Raw genomic sequence first — 15,739 nt, 5'->3', positions numbered from 1 at the left:
ATAACCATATATTTATTATTTTATTCTATATTGTATATAGAATATCGTACATTTTGGACTATTCATTTACATGAATCCTCCTTCTGTAGATATTTGTCTGCTTTAAGTAATCAAATCAATTCTTTATTATGGTCATAGACAAGCTTAGGAAGGGTAAAACACAATAATTTTAAAAACTACAAAAGAATATAATCAGTGAAGGGCTATCAAAATGTTTACTACCACACTGTAGGCGTGGCTTATTTTGTGGGTGTGGCTTGATGGTCATGTGACCAAGTGGGAGTAGCTTGATGATCATGTGACTTGACCAAGGATTTACCAAGAACCTCAAAACAATACCCGTATCAATGGACTCAAAGCAAGCAGTGAGCAGCTATAGAACAGTGAAATGACAGAAACATCTCACTTAAAATTTTGAAAGCACATTTTGAGCATTAACATACAGGCACCTTCGTGATTAAAATGGCCACTCACAAAATAATCACTTACTCAAAGACAACAATCTAAAGTGTTCCTTGCTACTTTCACAGGCTAAGTAAATATCCCAAAATGTTCCATTCCACATAACAGTCTTAACCCTCCTCCTGCAGACTACCAAACAAACTCAAGGAATCTGGCAAAACATTAGATTTCAAGCATTATTCATTTTATTTTCTAGAGCAGGGGTCCCCAAACTTGGCAACTTTAAGACTTGTGAATTTCAACTCCCAGAATTCTCCCAGAATGAAGACCTCTGTTCTAGAGAATACCTTAGCCATTCAGAAAGAAGGGGGAGGCAGAAACTCAGATCACATAGAATTAATTCCAGATCTTATCTCTTTATACTTTTCCTAGACACTTTTATTTGTAGCAGAATCGCCGGCTTTCGGGATTTTAAACGCTTTAGGGAAGAACTCAGTGGCTGCCCAAAGAGGACGTCTTGCATTTTCTTTCAGTATCTTTTGGTACTAATTTGGTGCTCTGGGTGAAGCTCCATTTTCACTACCCCACTGCGTTCTCCCCTGTCCGGGCACCCCTGAATATAATATACACAAGATTAAAAAAACTAATTATATCTATATCCTATATCTATATCTATATATCTATATCTATATCTTTATCTTTATCTTTATCTTTATCTCTATCTCTATCTCTATATCTATATCTGTCTGTCTATCTATCTACCTACCTACCTACCTACCTATCCAAAATCTTTTGAAAAACCTAAAAACCTATAGAAAAATCCAAGATTACCTCTTTGATTCATTGGCAATAAATGTTGGACACCAAGTTAGGTTCAATTGGCTCATGTATGCTATCCACTGTTTCAGCTTGTTCATATCCAGCACTGAGTAGAAAACCTGCAGAAAAAGCCAATGATATTGTAGTTGTCATGCCTTCTTCCATGTGAACTGAAAGTCATTATTCGTAGTTAGTGGTCCTTAAGCAAATTTGTCAATTTTACAACCTCCAAAGTACTAAACAAAATGGAAATAGTTTTAGGAGGGTACCATCCTATTCTGCCGGCGTGTCCCAACCGCCTGTAATTACAGGGTAATTAGTCCAGAAAGACACACACCACACGATTGAAGGAAAACCAAAAGTCTTTATCAACAGAAAAGCAGAAAAAACTCCCTTTTTAAATGTCAAAGGGATTTTCTGATACACACAAGGCACAGGTTAAATGCAATCCAATTTCTCACCCAGTAACTGGGAAAATTGAGTCCAATTCCAAAGTCCAGAAAGTCCACACACAATCTTGAAGAGGGAAACAGCAAAAACCACGATCTTGACGAAACTATGAATCAGACAAACTTCCACAAGGCTAAACCAGCACACTGTTCTTTTTATCTGTAGCACCTATTACAGCAGCCCCACCCAACCACAGGTGGCCTCACTAATCTCCTGTAATAATCCTTCAATTGTTCTCTCCTATGCATCACTCTACACATGCGTGGATCTGTCATAAGTTCTTGTTCAGAATCCAGGGATGATAAGGATGATTGATCTCTTTCTGGGCTGTCTGCCAAATTCCCCCCTTCCCTACTACTCATGCTTCCTTCATCAGAGGAGCCTTCGTTGGGAGATTCTATCGGGAGCAAAACAGACCTGTGGCATGTGGATGTTTCCCCCACATCCACCTCCACATTCCTTGGAGCAGGAGTTGGGCCAGAGCCAACCACAACACCATCCATAATACCCAAAGCCCTTATTCCTTATGTGCCATTATATTTTAGTGTAGTGTGCTAAACATAGAAGCTTTTAAGATATACCTTTTTAACCTCTTCAGACTAAGTCAGAGGGCAAGATTTTAGCAGTTGTAGAAAGCATGGAAATTGAGCAATAATGAAACTAGTAATTAATAACCTCTTAACAAAGTTGTGGTACTTGTATAATCCAGGATGGTTGCCAATTTGAGACAATGAGAATGAAGAATCATTTCTGGGAAATGATTATTTGTATTAAAGAAGTGAGTATACACACTAAAATATCATTTTCTCCTTATAGCATTAAATTCATGTATAGCCACTTTGATAAATAAGAGGAAGCAGTAATGATCTTTGGCTATGTAGCTATCCTATTTTGTCAAACTGAAATCCCATTAATAACTGCAAGGTGTTTAGTATACCCTGCTTTAAGTTAGCTCTGGGCTCACGATAGAACATTTTTCATGCTAATTAATTCTACAAGCAACATTAATCTCTTTCGACCAATTTCTAAGTATTTGGAAACAGATTTCTAACATACCATTCACCTATAGCTAGCTGATAATATCAGTGATGTGTTCTATGGGACGGCAAAAACAATAGCAGAAAGATAGACAAGGAGGTCTTCTGAGGAGATGACAAGAAAGTAATAGCAGAAAAAACCAAATAATACAGAAATTATCCAATCACCCTAAATTGGCTCTTTTTATTAATTCCTTAAATGAAACTTTATCAACCTTTAATAAAATCAGTTAAATAGAACTGTGTACAGTGGTACCTCTACTTACGAACTTAATTTGTTCCATGACCAGGTTCTTACGTAGAAAAGTTTGTAAGAAGAAGCAATTTTTCCCATAAGAATCAATGTAAAAACAAATACTGTGCGATTGGGGAAACCACAGGGAGGGTGGAGGCCCTGTTTCTTCCCAGGAGATTCATAGAGAGGCCCCACGGAGGCTTCTCCCTGTCTTTTCCAGCCCTGTTTCCTCCTAGGAGATTCCTAGAGAGTCCCCATTGAGGCTTCTCCCTGCCTTTTCCGGTTACAGTTTTGGAGGCTCGGGTTTGTAAGTGGAAAATGGTTCTTGAGAAGAGGCAAAAAAATCATGAATACCCAGTTCTTATCTAGAAAAGTTCGTAAGTAGAGACGTTCTTAGGTAGAGGTACCACTGTACTTCTATAATTATTTCAGAACACAATCACAAAAGCCAGCTCTGCAGAGAGATCAATACTGTTTGGGTCGCGGAAATTAGGGGATGATTTTAATAATAGCCCAATCGACATGACATCATTGTTCTTCTTGATCTTTTGGATCATAAAATGTATGATGTACCTTGCAGAAATTGACAGGACAAACAATTGTGTCTGGTTTCATTTTTAAGGCAGAATTTTGAAAGGTTAATGGTGATAACTCCCATCGCCTCTTCCTTTGTACAGAACTGAAATATTTGGGCAAAGAAAGTACATGTGCATGTGGACATGCACAAATATATGCATTACACATGGCACCTATTTAATATTGTAAATAAATGAGATATTAAGTGGGATGAAATAGCATTAAGAAACATTTTTTCTGAGAATGATAGTAGTGGCTTCTTAAGAGAAAGTAAAGAGGTTCATACCACTTCATGCCACTTCCTGAAATAACTGAAGAGTTGACCTAATGCCTTTCAGCGCTTAAGCCTTCTATTGTCATAGAATCGATATCCTTTGGGACCGTGTAAGAATGTCACAGATGCATATAAATGACTTTCTATTTCTTAAAATAAGGTATTCATATAGTTCACATTGGATCTTGTCTTTAAAAAAAATCAAATCAAGGCCTTAAAGAAGCAGTAAATGTTTAATGATAGCATTGGATGCTATTATTAAAACACCAGAAAATTCTTGACTGTAGAAAAGTGACCTCTTGCCAACTAAAAAAGGTGTTTTTGTTTAGTGATTCTGAAACAACAGAAAAGAGTGAATTGACAACCACAGGGAACTGAAGCTCATAGAGCAGATACAGAGGAAACAACTGGAGTTGATGGCAGTCTTCCACCCACGCCACCCTTGCTGTCAGTTTGCCTCAACTTAAGCCCTGTGGGAGAAGGTAGAGAACGGCATCTACAGCAAACAAGAGGTTTTTTCCAGACTCATTGAGCCTATGGCTTCTTGGATGATGTCAAGTAATCAAGATTAGTGTTAAATAAGATAGCGATTAGAGATACAAGGTGCAATAGCTTTTGTGTGTGAAAAAATGCTGTACATAATATTTGGGCATATCTTAAAGAAATATTGCATGTTGGGGATCATCAGTCCTGATCCAGTCATAGAGAAAGAAACTATTTTATTTAAACGTTCCTGTTTAATAGATATGCTGATAGAAAAATATTTAGTAAGTATAGTAACTCAGGAACTGTGGTATTTCATACTTTATTGCTGCCTCATCTGAGCATCCTTTAAAACAGGACTGTCAAATTTGTGTTGCCATAGTGGTGTCATGTGATATATTGGGACTCCCCCCGCCCCCAGTGAAGGGCTACCAAAATTTTTACTACCACACTGTTGCTTGAATCCTAAGATTTTTATTAATATTGATTATTTCCTCATTGCTTATTTGACCCCTATGACAATCATTAAGTGTTGTACCACATGATTCTTGACAAATGTATCTTTTTCTTTTATGTACACTGAGAGCATCTGCACCAAGACAAATTCCTTGTGTGTCCCATCACACTTGGCCTATTCTATTCTATTCTATTCTATTCTATTCTATTCTGTGGGCGTGCTTATGCATTTTCTTTCAACATCTTTCAGTGCAAATTGGTTGCTGTGAGGTGGAGCTCCCTTTTCGCTACCCCACTGCGTTCCCCCATGTCTGGGCAGTAGCCCCCCCTGCCCCCCCTTTGCTAAACCAATTGGGGACATGATGCATTAGGGCTGCAGACTGCGACAACAGCCCTGTTTTATGCTTCAGACAATTAACCACTTGCTTTACATTTGAGGTGACAAAAAAAAATCAAATTAATGGTTAAGAAATGCAAGTACTCAATCAATTCAGTCTAGAAATTAGATTCTATGTGTTTTCATTTCTTAATATGAATTTTATCCACTTTTCTTTGCTGTTCTAGCATTTCATGTAAGTATAGGTGTGCAACTTTTCATTTGTTGTCAACCCAACTCACACATAGTAATTTTCACAAGCTCAAATTTATGCTAAAAATCAGGGTTCAGCTTCATGCAAAAATCTGGAATGGTAGAGGTTAAAAACAGTGATGGCTACAGGCATTTTAGCTGATAGACTGTCATTCATTCATTCATTCATTCATTCATTTGATTTTATTTATTTGATTTATATGCTGCCCCTTTCCATGGAGTTGGGGCTGTATATATTAACTATATACCTCTCTGGAAAAATTGAAGTTGACCTCATCTATTTATCTAGCCAACTTACTTCCATGTTAAATTGCATGAAGAACTATGTAAGGGAGAGATTTTAAACTTGACTTGTCAGAGCCAAGCCCTAAAATGGGATCTTTTATAGTACAGTATTCCAGTACAATTGGCTCTGTTTCTGATTTTTAAAGCCCCTGGTACCAAGCTCAAATTTATGCTAAAAATCAGGGTTCAGCTTCATGCAAAAATCTGGAATGGTAGAGGTTAAAAACAGTGATGGCTACAGGCATTTTAGCTGATAGACTGTCATTCATTCATTCATTCATTCATTCATTCATTCATTCATTCATTTGATTTTATTTATTTGATTTATATGCTGCCCCTTTCCATGGAGTTGGGGCTGTATATATTAACTATATACCTCCCTGGAAAAATTGAAGTTGACCTCATCTATTTATCTAGCCAACTTACTTCCATGTTAAATTACATGAAGAACTATGTAAGGGAGAGATTTTAAACTTGACTTGTCAGAGCCAAGCCCTAAAATGCATGAGAGGAAAAAGAGGGTCTTTTTTTTGTCAATGGTCAATTTTTTTTCTGAGAGTGGGCTTCTATTTAGCGCTATTGCTTTTGAAAAACAGCCAGAACTGTTTCAGATCAACTTTTATTTTAAAGTCTTGCTTTTTGTTAGGATATGACTCTAACTCTTTTCCTTTGTTCAGAGGTTGGGCTAGGTTCAAAGTAATGAAGATATATTAGATTATTGGTTTTGATTATCTGGTTTTGACTGGAATATAATTATCTGTCTTGAGCAAAACTGACAGAAAACGGGAATATAAATAATACTAACAAGCACATGAAATCTATAAATAGATGCGAGGAGTTCTTGGTTTAAACATCATTTTTCTGTATTCTGTAGGTATGTATTCAGCTGTTCCTTTGGAATTAAAATTTGAAGCATGGTTTTAGCAATGATACCTTTCTTTCTTTCTTTGTCGTATCATTTCAGGTGGGATGGTGGAAGGACAAACGCCTCAAGATGAAGTATTATGTGTGGCCACGTTCTGAGCTATATCCAAACTGTGAGGAACGTGAAGATGACCATCTTAGCATAGTAACCCTTGAAGAAGCGCCTTTTGTTATTGTGGAAAACGTGGACCCATTAAGTGGTACCTGTATGAGGAACACGGTTCCATGTCAAAAGCGAATTGTATCAGAGTAGGTACCAAAAAAACCTTTTGTAATGTTTCTTCCTGCAACAATGGTAATACATCTACAGAAGAGTATGTTTAATTCATTTTCTCTCCCTCCATTCTGAAGCATTATCTAAATCAAGTGGGCTTTTCAGTGGTGGTTATTTTATTTATTCATTCATTCATTCATTCATTCTTTCATTCATTCATTCATTCACTCACTCACTCACTTATTTACTTACTTATTTATTTATTTATTTATTATAATTTATAGGGTTCTTTATCTTGTAAAGATAATTATGGGCAGCTAACAATGTTTTAAAAATCTGTACAAATCAAAAATAACATAAAAAGAATTAGAACCAAACACAATGGGGCATAAAATGGCAACCAAAGAAATTAATAAAACCACATTTCTTGGGCTCTCCTGCTTTTCCAGCCCTCATGCTTGGGAAAATAGCCAGGTCTTAAGGATTTTCTGAAAGTCCAGCAGGGTCAGAGCCAGCCTTAACTCAAATGGTACAATATTATATCAAGGAATGCAAACACAGCTATAGGAAAACTGGGAATTAAAAAGTGAAGTTTCACTTAGTTCTGAGAGTCAGAATAAATCTAATTTCATAACATCTGTATCCTTGCATGATATCTTTATGTGGAATTTTCTAGTGTTATGTTTTAATTAATTTGTTTTGTTTGTGTGCAGCTTATTTTTTGAGCCTGGAAAGGAACCAACCTTTTTCCTTATACAGCTCTGCCTTCGGCTTCCACCTATTGCTCAGTTCTCTTTTGGTCAGCTTAGTGATAACATTTCCAAAATATGCAAAGTGTTCCCTGAGTCAATTCTGCTATGCAGTATTCTATTTATTTTAGTTTTATTTACTTATCTGGCACTTGTGTTATTTGACTGCTAACTTAGCTGTATGATGGTGGGATTATCAGGTTTGATAACTGATTCCCTCTCATTTTTTTCTCTCCCTTTGAACCCTCCTCCACTTTGATGTTGATAGAACATCAAGGATAGAACATCAGGATAGAACATAAAGGAAAGAGGGAATGGCTTTGACGGCAGAAGGAAAAAACACTACAGAAGGCAATGGGGTGCAGACACCGGGGCCAAGAATGTAATGTTGAGCATCCATCTCAGACAAGCCCCTCCATTGCATTTTATCTTATATAAACTGCTCCAAAAAAATAAAGGGAACACTTAAACAGCACAATATAACTCCAAATAAATCAAACTTCTGTGAAATCAAACTGTCCACTTAGAGAAGCAACACTGATTGACAATCAATTTCATTTTGTTGTCAGCACATTCAACTTTGTACAGAACAAAGTATTCAATGAGAATATTTCATTCATTCAGATCTAAGATGTGTTGTTTGAGTGTTCCCTTTATTTTTTTTGAGCAGTGTATATATGTTTTTTCTGTCGGAAAAGGCAGAAGCTGCAGGATCAAATCCCAGTGAGAGTATGGCTAGCTGATGAGGCCAGAACAAGGCCGAAATAGTACTATCCTAGTTTCCCTTAATTTTAAAATTCAGCAAAAACATGATATATATTCTATGCTGCCCAATCCCGAAGGACTCGGGAAATAATATTGTTCTGTAGAATTCCACATCTATTTCTATGATAACTCAAGGCAGGAATTGTCATTATTAATGCAATAGTTTTCCAAGTAGGCTATGATTCTGATCCTGATGTTCTATGCTGTGCTGTCAGGATCCTGTATTCAGAGGCATCAGCTTTCACTCAATGTGCACTGTCCACAGTTTTGCTATGGCCTCGCGATACATTTCAAGTTGTTTTATTGCACCCTTCCACTTTTATTAAGTATTAGAGGCTTGACTTTCAGTCCATTAATATGTAGCTTTTAGGAGAGCATGAATACCTTCTCTGGATCCTTACCATATTTTTCTGAGTATAAGACACACCGGAATATAAGATGCAGCTAAGTTTGGGGAGGAAAATAGGGAAAAGAATCTGCTTACACAATATTCATCTGGCTAGCATCATTAGTCTGGTCGGTTTCAGCACATCATCTTAGCACCTAGTTAGGGCTGGAAAAAAGGCTTTGGAAAAAGCTACATCCAGAGTATAAGACACACCCAAATTATCAGCCTCTTTTAGTGAGGAGAAAGGCGTGTCTTATGGTCTGAAAAATACAGTACTTCCCATCATCAGGTAACTTGTTACTCACTTATATTTGTAATTTATATGGATCCCAGTAAAGAAGAACTGGTTATTGAGCAGTATCAATAAGAAAGAGATCATTCTTTATTTTTCCCAGAAAGAAACTTGATTAGAATTTCTTTGATGGCCACCTGTAAATTCATAGAACCCTTTTTCCCTCTTACATAGTTTCTTTTTTTTTCATCTCTTCTCTTCCAGAGCTGATCTACCAGTATTTGGAAATCAGGGGAAAGTTGAAGTCAGATCTAGTGTATAAAGGGAAGGAGGGAATCCTATCCAAACGTTTATCTCTTAAAAGTTCTGTGTTTGCTTACTATGCATGTTCATGTGTAAATTCTGAGATAGTTCTTTAAATAAGCTAAATATTCAATTCTCAATCATATTTTGGCAAAAAAATTGTGCTTTTGTTTAAAGAAAAAAACATTTGTTTTATCAATAGTTCTATTAAAGTTGTTCAGTTTCTGCTATCCTTGAAAGCTAGATTTAGATTTCAGTTTAGAATCAAGAGTGGGAATTCTTTTTAAAAATATGTGGTGTTCATCAAAATATTTCTAAAGAAAAAGTTTAAATACAACATGATGCTAACCATGGACCAATGTCTTTTTGGTTTTTAGATGTAGCATATTTTTATTCTGTAAAAATATATCTCGTTGTCTTTGTCTAGAAACAAAACAGATGAAGAGACTGCCTATATCAAGAAATGTTGCAAAGGGTTTTGTATTGACATTCTTAAAAAAATTTCCAAGTTTGTGAAGTTCACCTATGATCTTTATTTGGTAACCAATGGTAAACATGGAAAGAAGGTCAATGGAACATGGAATGGAATGATTGGTGAGGTAAGGCAAGACAGACTGAAGTTTTATCTCATCACAGGCTTTTCACAAAACTGAGTATGTCTGAACACACACACACACACACATCGCCAAACTGCAGTTTGGTTTTATCATGCCCATACTTGACTAGGGCTGCTGACAATCCAACAAAATCTGGAAGTCCACAGATTTCCATTTCTGCTTTACACAATAATAAATAGTTTAAAAATGGAAAACTGCCAATAAAGGTGTTCTGTCTGGGTCCCCCCAGACGCCAACACCAACCAAAAAGAGTATCCAGACACACTGGTAAAAAGCAAAGGCAGTTTATATACTGGAAAGCAAACACAGGTAACAAAAACAGACAGGAACACGATGAAGCTTCACAGAGGTTTCACGAAGGCCAGGCAATAAAACAGGATTCTTGCTGGCAAAAACAACACTGGAGATAATAAAACACATGCCTCCCACAAGTCTTTCAGCCTTCTAGGCCACAAGCCAAGATCAGAGACACCAAGAATCGAAGCAAGGTCACAGGACTCCCAGTTGATAACTCTCCACAAGACTGTAAGGGCGGGCCTGCCTTTTCAACCCTGCTGAGGAGAACCACACCCAAACCCAGCTGTTGTCAATTCAGGGATGGAAATACCTTTCTAATTGGCCCCTTCTTTGAGCTGCACGTCTCTGCCGCATGTCTATTATAGCCTGTGCGTCTTCATCCAATGAATCCAGGCTACTAGCTGGGGAGAGCCCCCCCCCCGGGGGTCTCAGGCTGCTCTCCCTCCTCCTCTTCCTGACGTTCCTCTCCCCCATCTGCCTGGTCCTCCCCCTCCTGGTCACTGTCCTCCTCCTCTGAGCATGGATCCAACAGAGCTCCAGCCGGTCCCTGAGGAGCCTCAGGCTGAATCACAACAAAAAGAAATAATTTTTCAATATGTACATTAATTCTTAAACCACATACTTTCCTTTGGTTCCATTTTTTTTTGTTAAATTTATATACCCCCTTTACTTCAAGTGCTCAAGGTTGCATATGTAACATTCCATCCTTCAAGTTGTTCCTCAGTTGTGTGTTATTTTGAGTGGAGAGAAAATGCCTGGTTAAGTGAGCTTCCAAGGCTGAAGTGGACATGAATCTTGATCTCCCTGGTCCTATTAGTTGCTATATTACAGGGGTCCCCAAATCTGGCAACTTTAAGACTTGTGGACTTCAACTCCCAGAATTTTCCAGCTATGCTATACTGGCTGGAGAATTCTGGGAGTTGAAATCCACAAGTCTTAAAGTTGCCAAGTTTGAAGACTTCTACTATATTACATTGACTAACTCTAACACAATGAGATAGTTCTCATTTGATTTCTTTTAATTTTCATTCCTCTGAATGTATTGTTACTTTTTCCCCTTGCTTTCTGTCTCCTGTCATTAAAATCATGTTTTAAATTGGAAACTTATTTTATTGCATATTTTATATTTATCTAGACCAGTTGTATAGATACTGATTAATATGTGTCTATCCATTGTGTTTCATATGTGCTTACACACTCAACTTACTGTCATGAATATTGGAATTATGTGTTTTAAAACTTTCTATTATTCTTAAAGAATTTTGAGTCCCTTATTCTACTATCATGGGCAGTAGAGAAGTGATCAAGAACGGGAAAGATGCAGCCTTCATGTCAAAAATAATCTCCTTACCCAATCTCTACCCTTTTAAGTACTTTCTAAAAATCACAATTCCTTACTAACCTCACTCCCAACCATAATATGTATCAGAGGAAAAAATTATGGAATACAATAAGACTAATTATATTCCAATGTCTTGAACTGACAAATATTAAGCAACATAGGGTATAGATAATAATTTATCTATTTGCTCATTGAAATTGTAAACCGTGAATGTAACATGAATAGAATTATTGTAACAATACGAACTGGTTTACAACAGGGTATATATATTATAGAGTATAATGGATATGTGTAATTTTTATTTTCAAACTCCCTATATTTGTACTCCCTTTCTCCCCCTCCCCCCCTCCCTTTTGAAATTTGTACCGCCCTTTCCCGTCCCTTTTTCAATAAATCAATAAATTATTATTTTTTTAAAAAAATAATCTTTGTGCTTTCCCCTTATCCTAGGTGGTTGCCAAACGTGCCTATATGGCTGTGGGATCCCTCACCATAAATGCAGAGCGTTCAGAAGTGGTAGATTTTTCCGTCCCCTTCATTGAGACAGGAATCAGTGTAATGGTGTCACGAAGTAATGGGACTGTCTCACCTTCTGCCTTTTTAGGTAAGGCATTCTTCAGAGGCAACATGCAGAGAAAAACATCTTGGCAGCCTTTTTTTCTGATTAAATAAACAAGCATGCATTTATATTCAGTCTTGGATGTATTGAAGTTGTAGCTTGAGTCAAATTCAAGAATCAACACCCGATAAGAGAATAAGAAATTAACTTAGAAATACAAACACCAGATTCTCAAACTATATATTTCTAGTGAACATCATTGTATAACTGTATTAAAATAAATGTTTTCAGTTTTTCTTTTACCTGTATTTTCTTAAGCTGGGTAACGCTTGTTACAGTAAAATTTCTAACTGTTTTGCTGCTAGCCCCAGATTTATGCCATGCAGAAATATTACTTTGTCTTGTATGTAAAGAAATGCAGGAGTTTATTTCTGGAATATAGCAGTCTATTTTGGGGATTTATAAAACCCATTTTGGCAAAGCCCTCAGAGCAATGATATAGTTTTTTTTTTTTTAAAGTTTCCCAAATGTCTTTGGGAATTCAGATGCATGCAAGATTCTTAAATAAATAAGAGTAAATAATCATCAAAATAATTTATATAATCCCTAAAAATGTTGCATATTATAGCATTTTAAAGGGTCTATTAATTATGTCAATCTTTGTTAGACTCTGGAATTATGCATGGAAAACCCCAAGTATCTCTTTGGTGATAGGAACTCCAGAATCGAGATTCAACCAAATTGAAAGCCTTGTCCTAAGCAGTTGTCACTATTCATTAGACAATGGTCGAATTTAAAGTAGAATTCACTCTGCAAGTTTCAGCACATGAACAATACAATATGGTATTTTGAGTATTCAATCCTCAAAATACTCAGAACTTAAATATTATAACCAGTTGTTTGAACTTAATTTAGAAATACTCTAGAACAGTGATGGTGAACCTTTTTTTCCTCGGGTAACGAAATAGTGTGAGTGTGTGCTATCGTGTATGCACGAGTGCCCAGACCCATAATTCAATGCCTGGGGAGGGTGAAAACAGGTTCCCCCATCCCCCGGAGGCCCTCTGGAGGCCAGAAACGGCCTGTTTCCCAATTTCTGGTGGGCCTAGTAGGTTCGTGTTTAACCCATCCCAGGCTCCAAAGGCTTCCCTGGAGCCGGGGAAGGGTAACAACGCTCTCCCAGAGACTCTGTGCAAGCCAAAAATCAGCTAGCCGGCACACACTTGCATGTTGTAGCTGAGCTAGGGCAATGGCTCGCATGCCATAGGTTTGCCATCCCTGCTCTACAAGTATCATGAACAGCCATGAAATCACAATTTCTATATAAGAGGCCTTTTAACAGTGACAACAGCATTCCAAGCACTTTTTCAAAAGCAGCCCAGAACAGCACATTCAAATAGAGCAGAGATGGGCCATTCTTTGATTGCCAAGACACACTATTTGACATTTTATAGATGAGATAGATTTTTTTATTCATAGATATTTAAAAAAAAATTTAAAGCTAAGGGTTGGTACTATATTACGACCAGGTCCCTTATATTCTCAATCTTATCTGTATCTCTATCTGTGTCTCTCCGTCTGTCTCTGTCTCTACAACTCTCTCTCTCTCTCTCTGCGTGTCATTGTTCATGCAGGTACAAATATATTAATATGGATATACTGATATATACTAATAATTATCTATTGTCATCTATGTTACATATGTATGACTATAGACCATTATGCTTTTTCTATTTGCTTCACTAACTAAATCTAATCAAAGATACTTCCAAAGATGATCTGAAGCTTATTTCTTGGAAACAAAGCTCTTTGTTTCAAAATAGTTCACATCATTAATCATTGGTAGACTTTTCTATTGATCAATATTTCAGTTTTACCTTGATACAAGTTTCAATGTTTTAACATTTCACCTATCCCAATTTCCCAAATGTTGATTTAAAATTTCTGCTGCCTTCCAGGGATTAGATAGAAAGGGAAACATAATTATGCATTAAAGATTAGTGTTGGGCGAACCGAACCCGCACAATTCGGGTCCGTACAGAATTTTGTGGTGTTCGGCATGCTGGACCTGAACCTGAATTATTTTAAAAAATCATGCTTTAGTTCGGCGTTTGTGCCAAACACCGCGAAAGCCACCGCCTGTCTGTCATCTGCTGAGAAGAGGACGAGGAGCTGGGCGCCGGTGGCGGCGGAGGAAGGCGAACACCGGGGAGCTGTCGGCCGGTCGGGAGGCTGGGAGGGAGGCACAAAAGGAGCTGGGGAATCCCATGAAGAGATTCCGGGGGTGGAGCTTTGACATCACATATGCTGGCAGGTTGCTAAGGATGCCAAAGTGAACACTTCCTGGATTCCATGGAATCCAGGAAGGGATCACTTTGGCATCCTTAGCAACCTGCCAGTATACATGACATCAAAGCTCCGCCCCTGGAATCTCTTCGTGGGAGGGATTCCCCAGCTCCTTCAAAGGGAGGTCTTTTCATGTAAAAAAAATTTTTTTTTTTTACGAAAAAGAATGCCACAGCAGCGCTGCAAGCAAAGGGAGATCTTTTCATGTAAAAATAAAAGTTTTTATTTTTACGTGAAAGGACTTCCCTTTGCTTGCAGCGCCGCTGCGGCATCCTTTTTCGTAAAAATAAAAATAAATAAAAATTAAAAATCCATAAAAATAAAAAATGATGGGATTCCGGGAGCGGAGCTTTGGCGCCACGAACCGTTCGGGTTTGGGTTCAGCCGAATTTTGTGCAAAGTTCGTCCGAACTTGCCGAACCCGAACACCGTTGGGTTCGCCCATCACTAATCAAGATATTTTTTGTGAGAAATCCAGTGACTTGCTCCAAATCCATAAACCAAAAGCAAGCAGGAAAAAAAGTATGTAGGGGTAGAGTCACATATACATCCCCAGGCCCAGCCACATGGCAAATTCAGAATGCTAGTGTGATTAATGACATTGAAAACTGCTAAGATTATCAATAAGATATATTCCTCTATGTTCCGTAAACTTTTAATTGTGCTTATGTTTCTTTGGATTCTTTGTCTACTTCTGCATTTAATTTTGTTAAAGACACAAAATTGGAGATTGAAAGAAAAGACACGTCAACCCTGTGATTGAGTAGGACTTTGTGATTAATGCAATGTTCAGGCAGGATGCCGAGAATGCTGCAGTTTGAGAAAGTCAGATGGCAGAATGTAATACTAAGTGAATGCTTTAGCTTCCTATACATTTCAGTATTCATTTTTATAAAAGCCAACTTCAAATTCTTACAGGGAAGAAGTACTTGAAAGTACAGGTGAAGGTAAATGTCCATGTATATATGCTAAAATGTAGCTTAATGGTGGAGCCATTAATGAATGCTCCCTCTTTCCCATAACTAGTAGTAATCTAGAATAATGTAACAGATGAGGGTGGGGGTTCATTCTCCGAGCTTGTGAGTTCATTTCCGAATGTTTTTTTACCAGGTTAGGTAACATCCTAGAGCAGTGATGGCAAGACTTTTTTTCCTTGGGTGCTAAAAGGGCACGCAGGTGCACTATCACACATGTGCGAGTGCCCACACCCATGATTCACCCATAATTGCCTGGGGAGGGCAAAAACACCTTCTCCTGCCTTCCAGAAGCCCTCTGGAGGATGGAAACAGCTTTTTTCCCAACTTCTGGTGGGCCCAGTAGGCTCGCGTTTCGCCCTCCCCAGGCTCCAAGAGCTTTCCTGGATAAAAACGTCCTCCCCCATCCCTCCAGAGACTTTC

At 37.7% G+C, this 15,739-nt stretch overlaps 1 protein-coding gene across 1 annotated transcript in view; it reads left to right on the top strand.

Moving 5' to 3' along the window:
- Window positions 1–15,739, top strand: part of GRIN2B (glutamate ionotropic receptor NMDA type subunit 2B) — a 404,998-nt gene that overhangs the window by 346,288 nt on the left and 42,971 nt on the right. The window contains exons 5-7 of the mRNA XM_070755979.1: window positions 6,571–6,779; window positions 9,609–9,780; window positions 11,888–12,041. Of these exons, the coding sequence (XP_070612080.1) occupies window positions 6,571–6,779; window positions 9,609–9,780; window positions 11,888–12,041 (535 nt within the window). The remainder of the gene's footprint in view (window positions 1–6,570; window positions 6,780–9,608; window positions 9,781–11,887; window positions 12,042–15,739) is intronic.

This window comes from Erythrolamprus reginae, chromosome 6, assembly GCF_031021105.1.
Source record: "Erythrolamprus reginae isolate rEryReg1 chromosome 6, rEryReg1.hap1, whole genome shotgun sequence".
In the NCBI taxonomy this organism is placed as follows: domain Eukaryota; kingdom Metazoa; phylum Chordata; class Lepidosauria; order Squamata; family Dipsadidae; genus Erythrolamprus; species Erythrolamprus reginae.
This window is presented reverse-complemented; position numbering and strand designations above follow the sequence as displayed.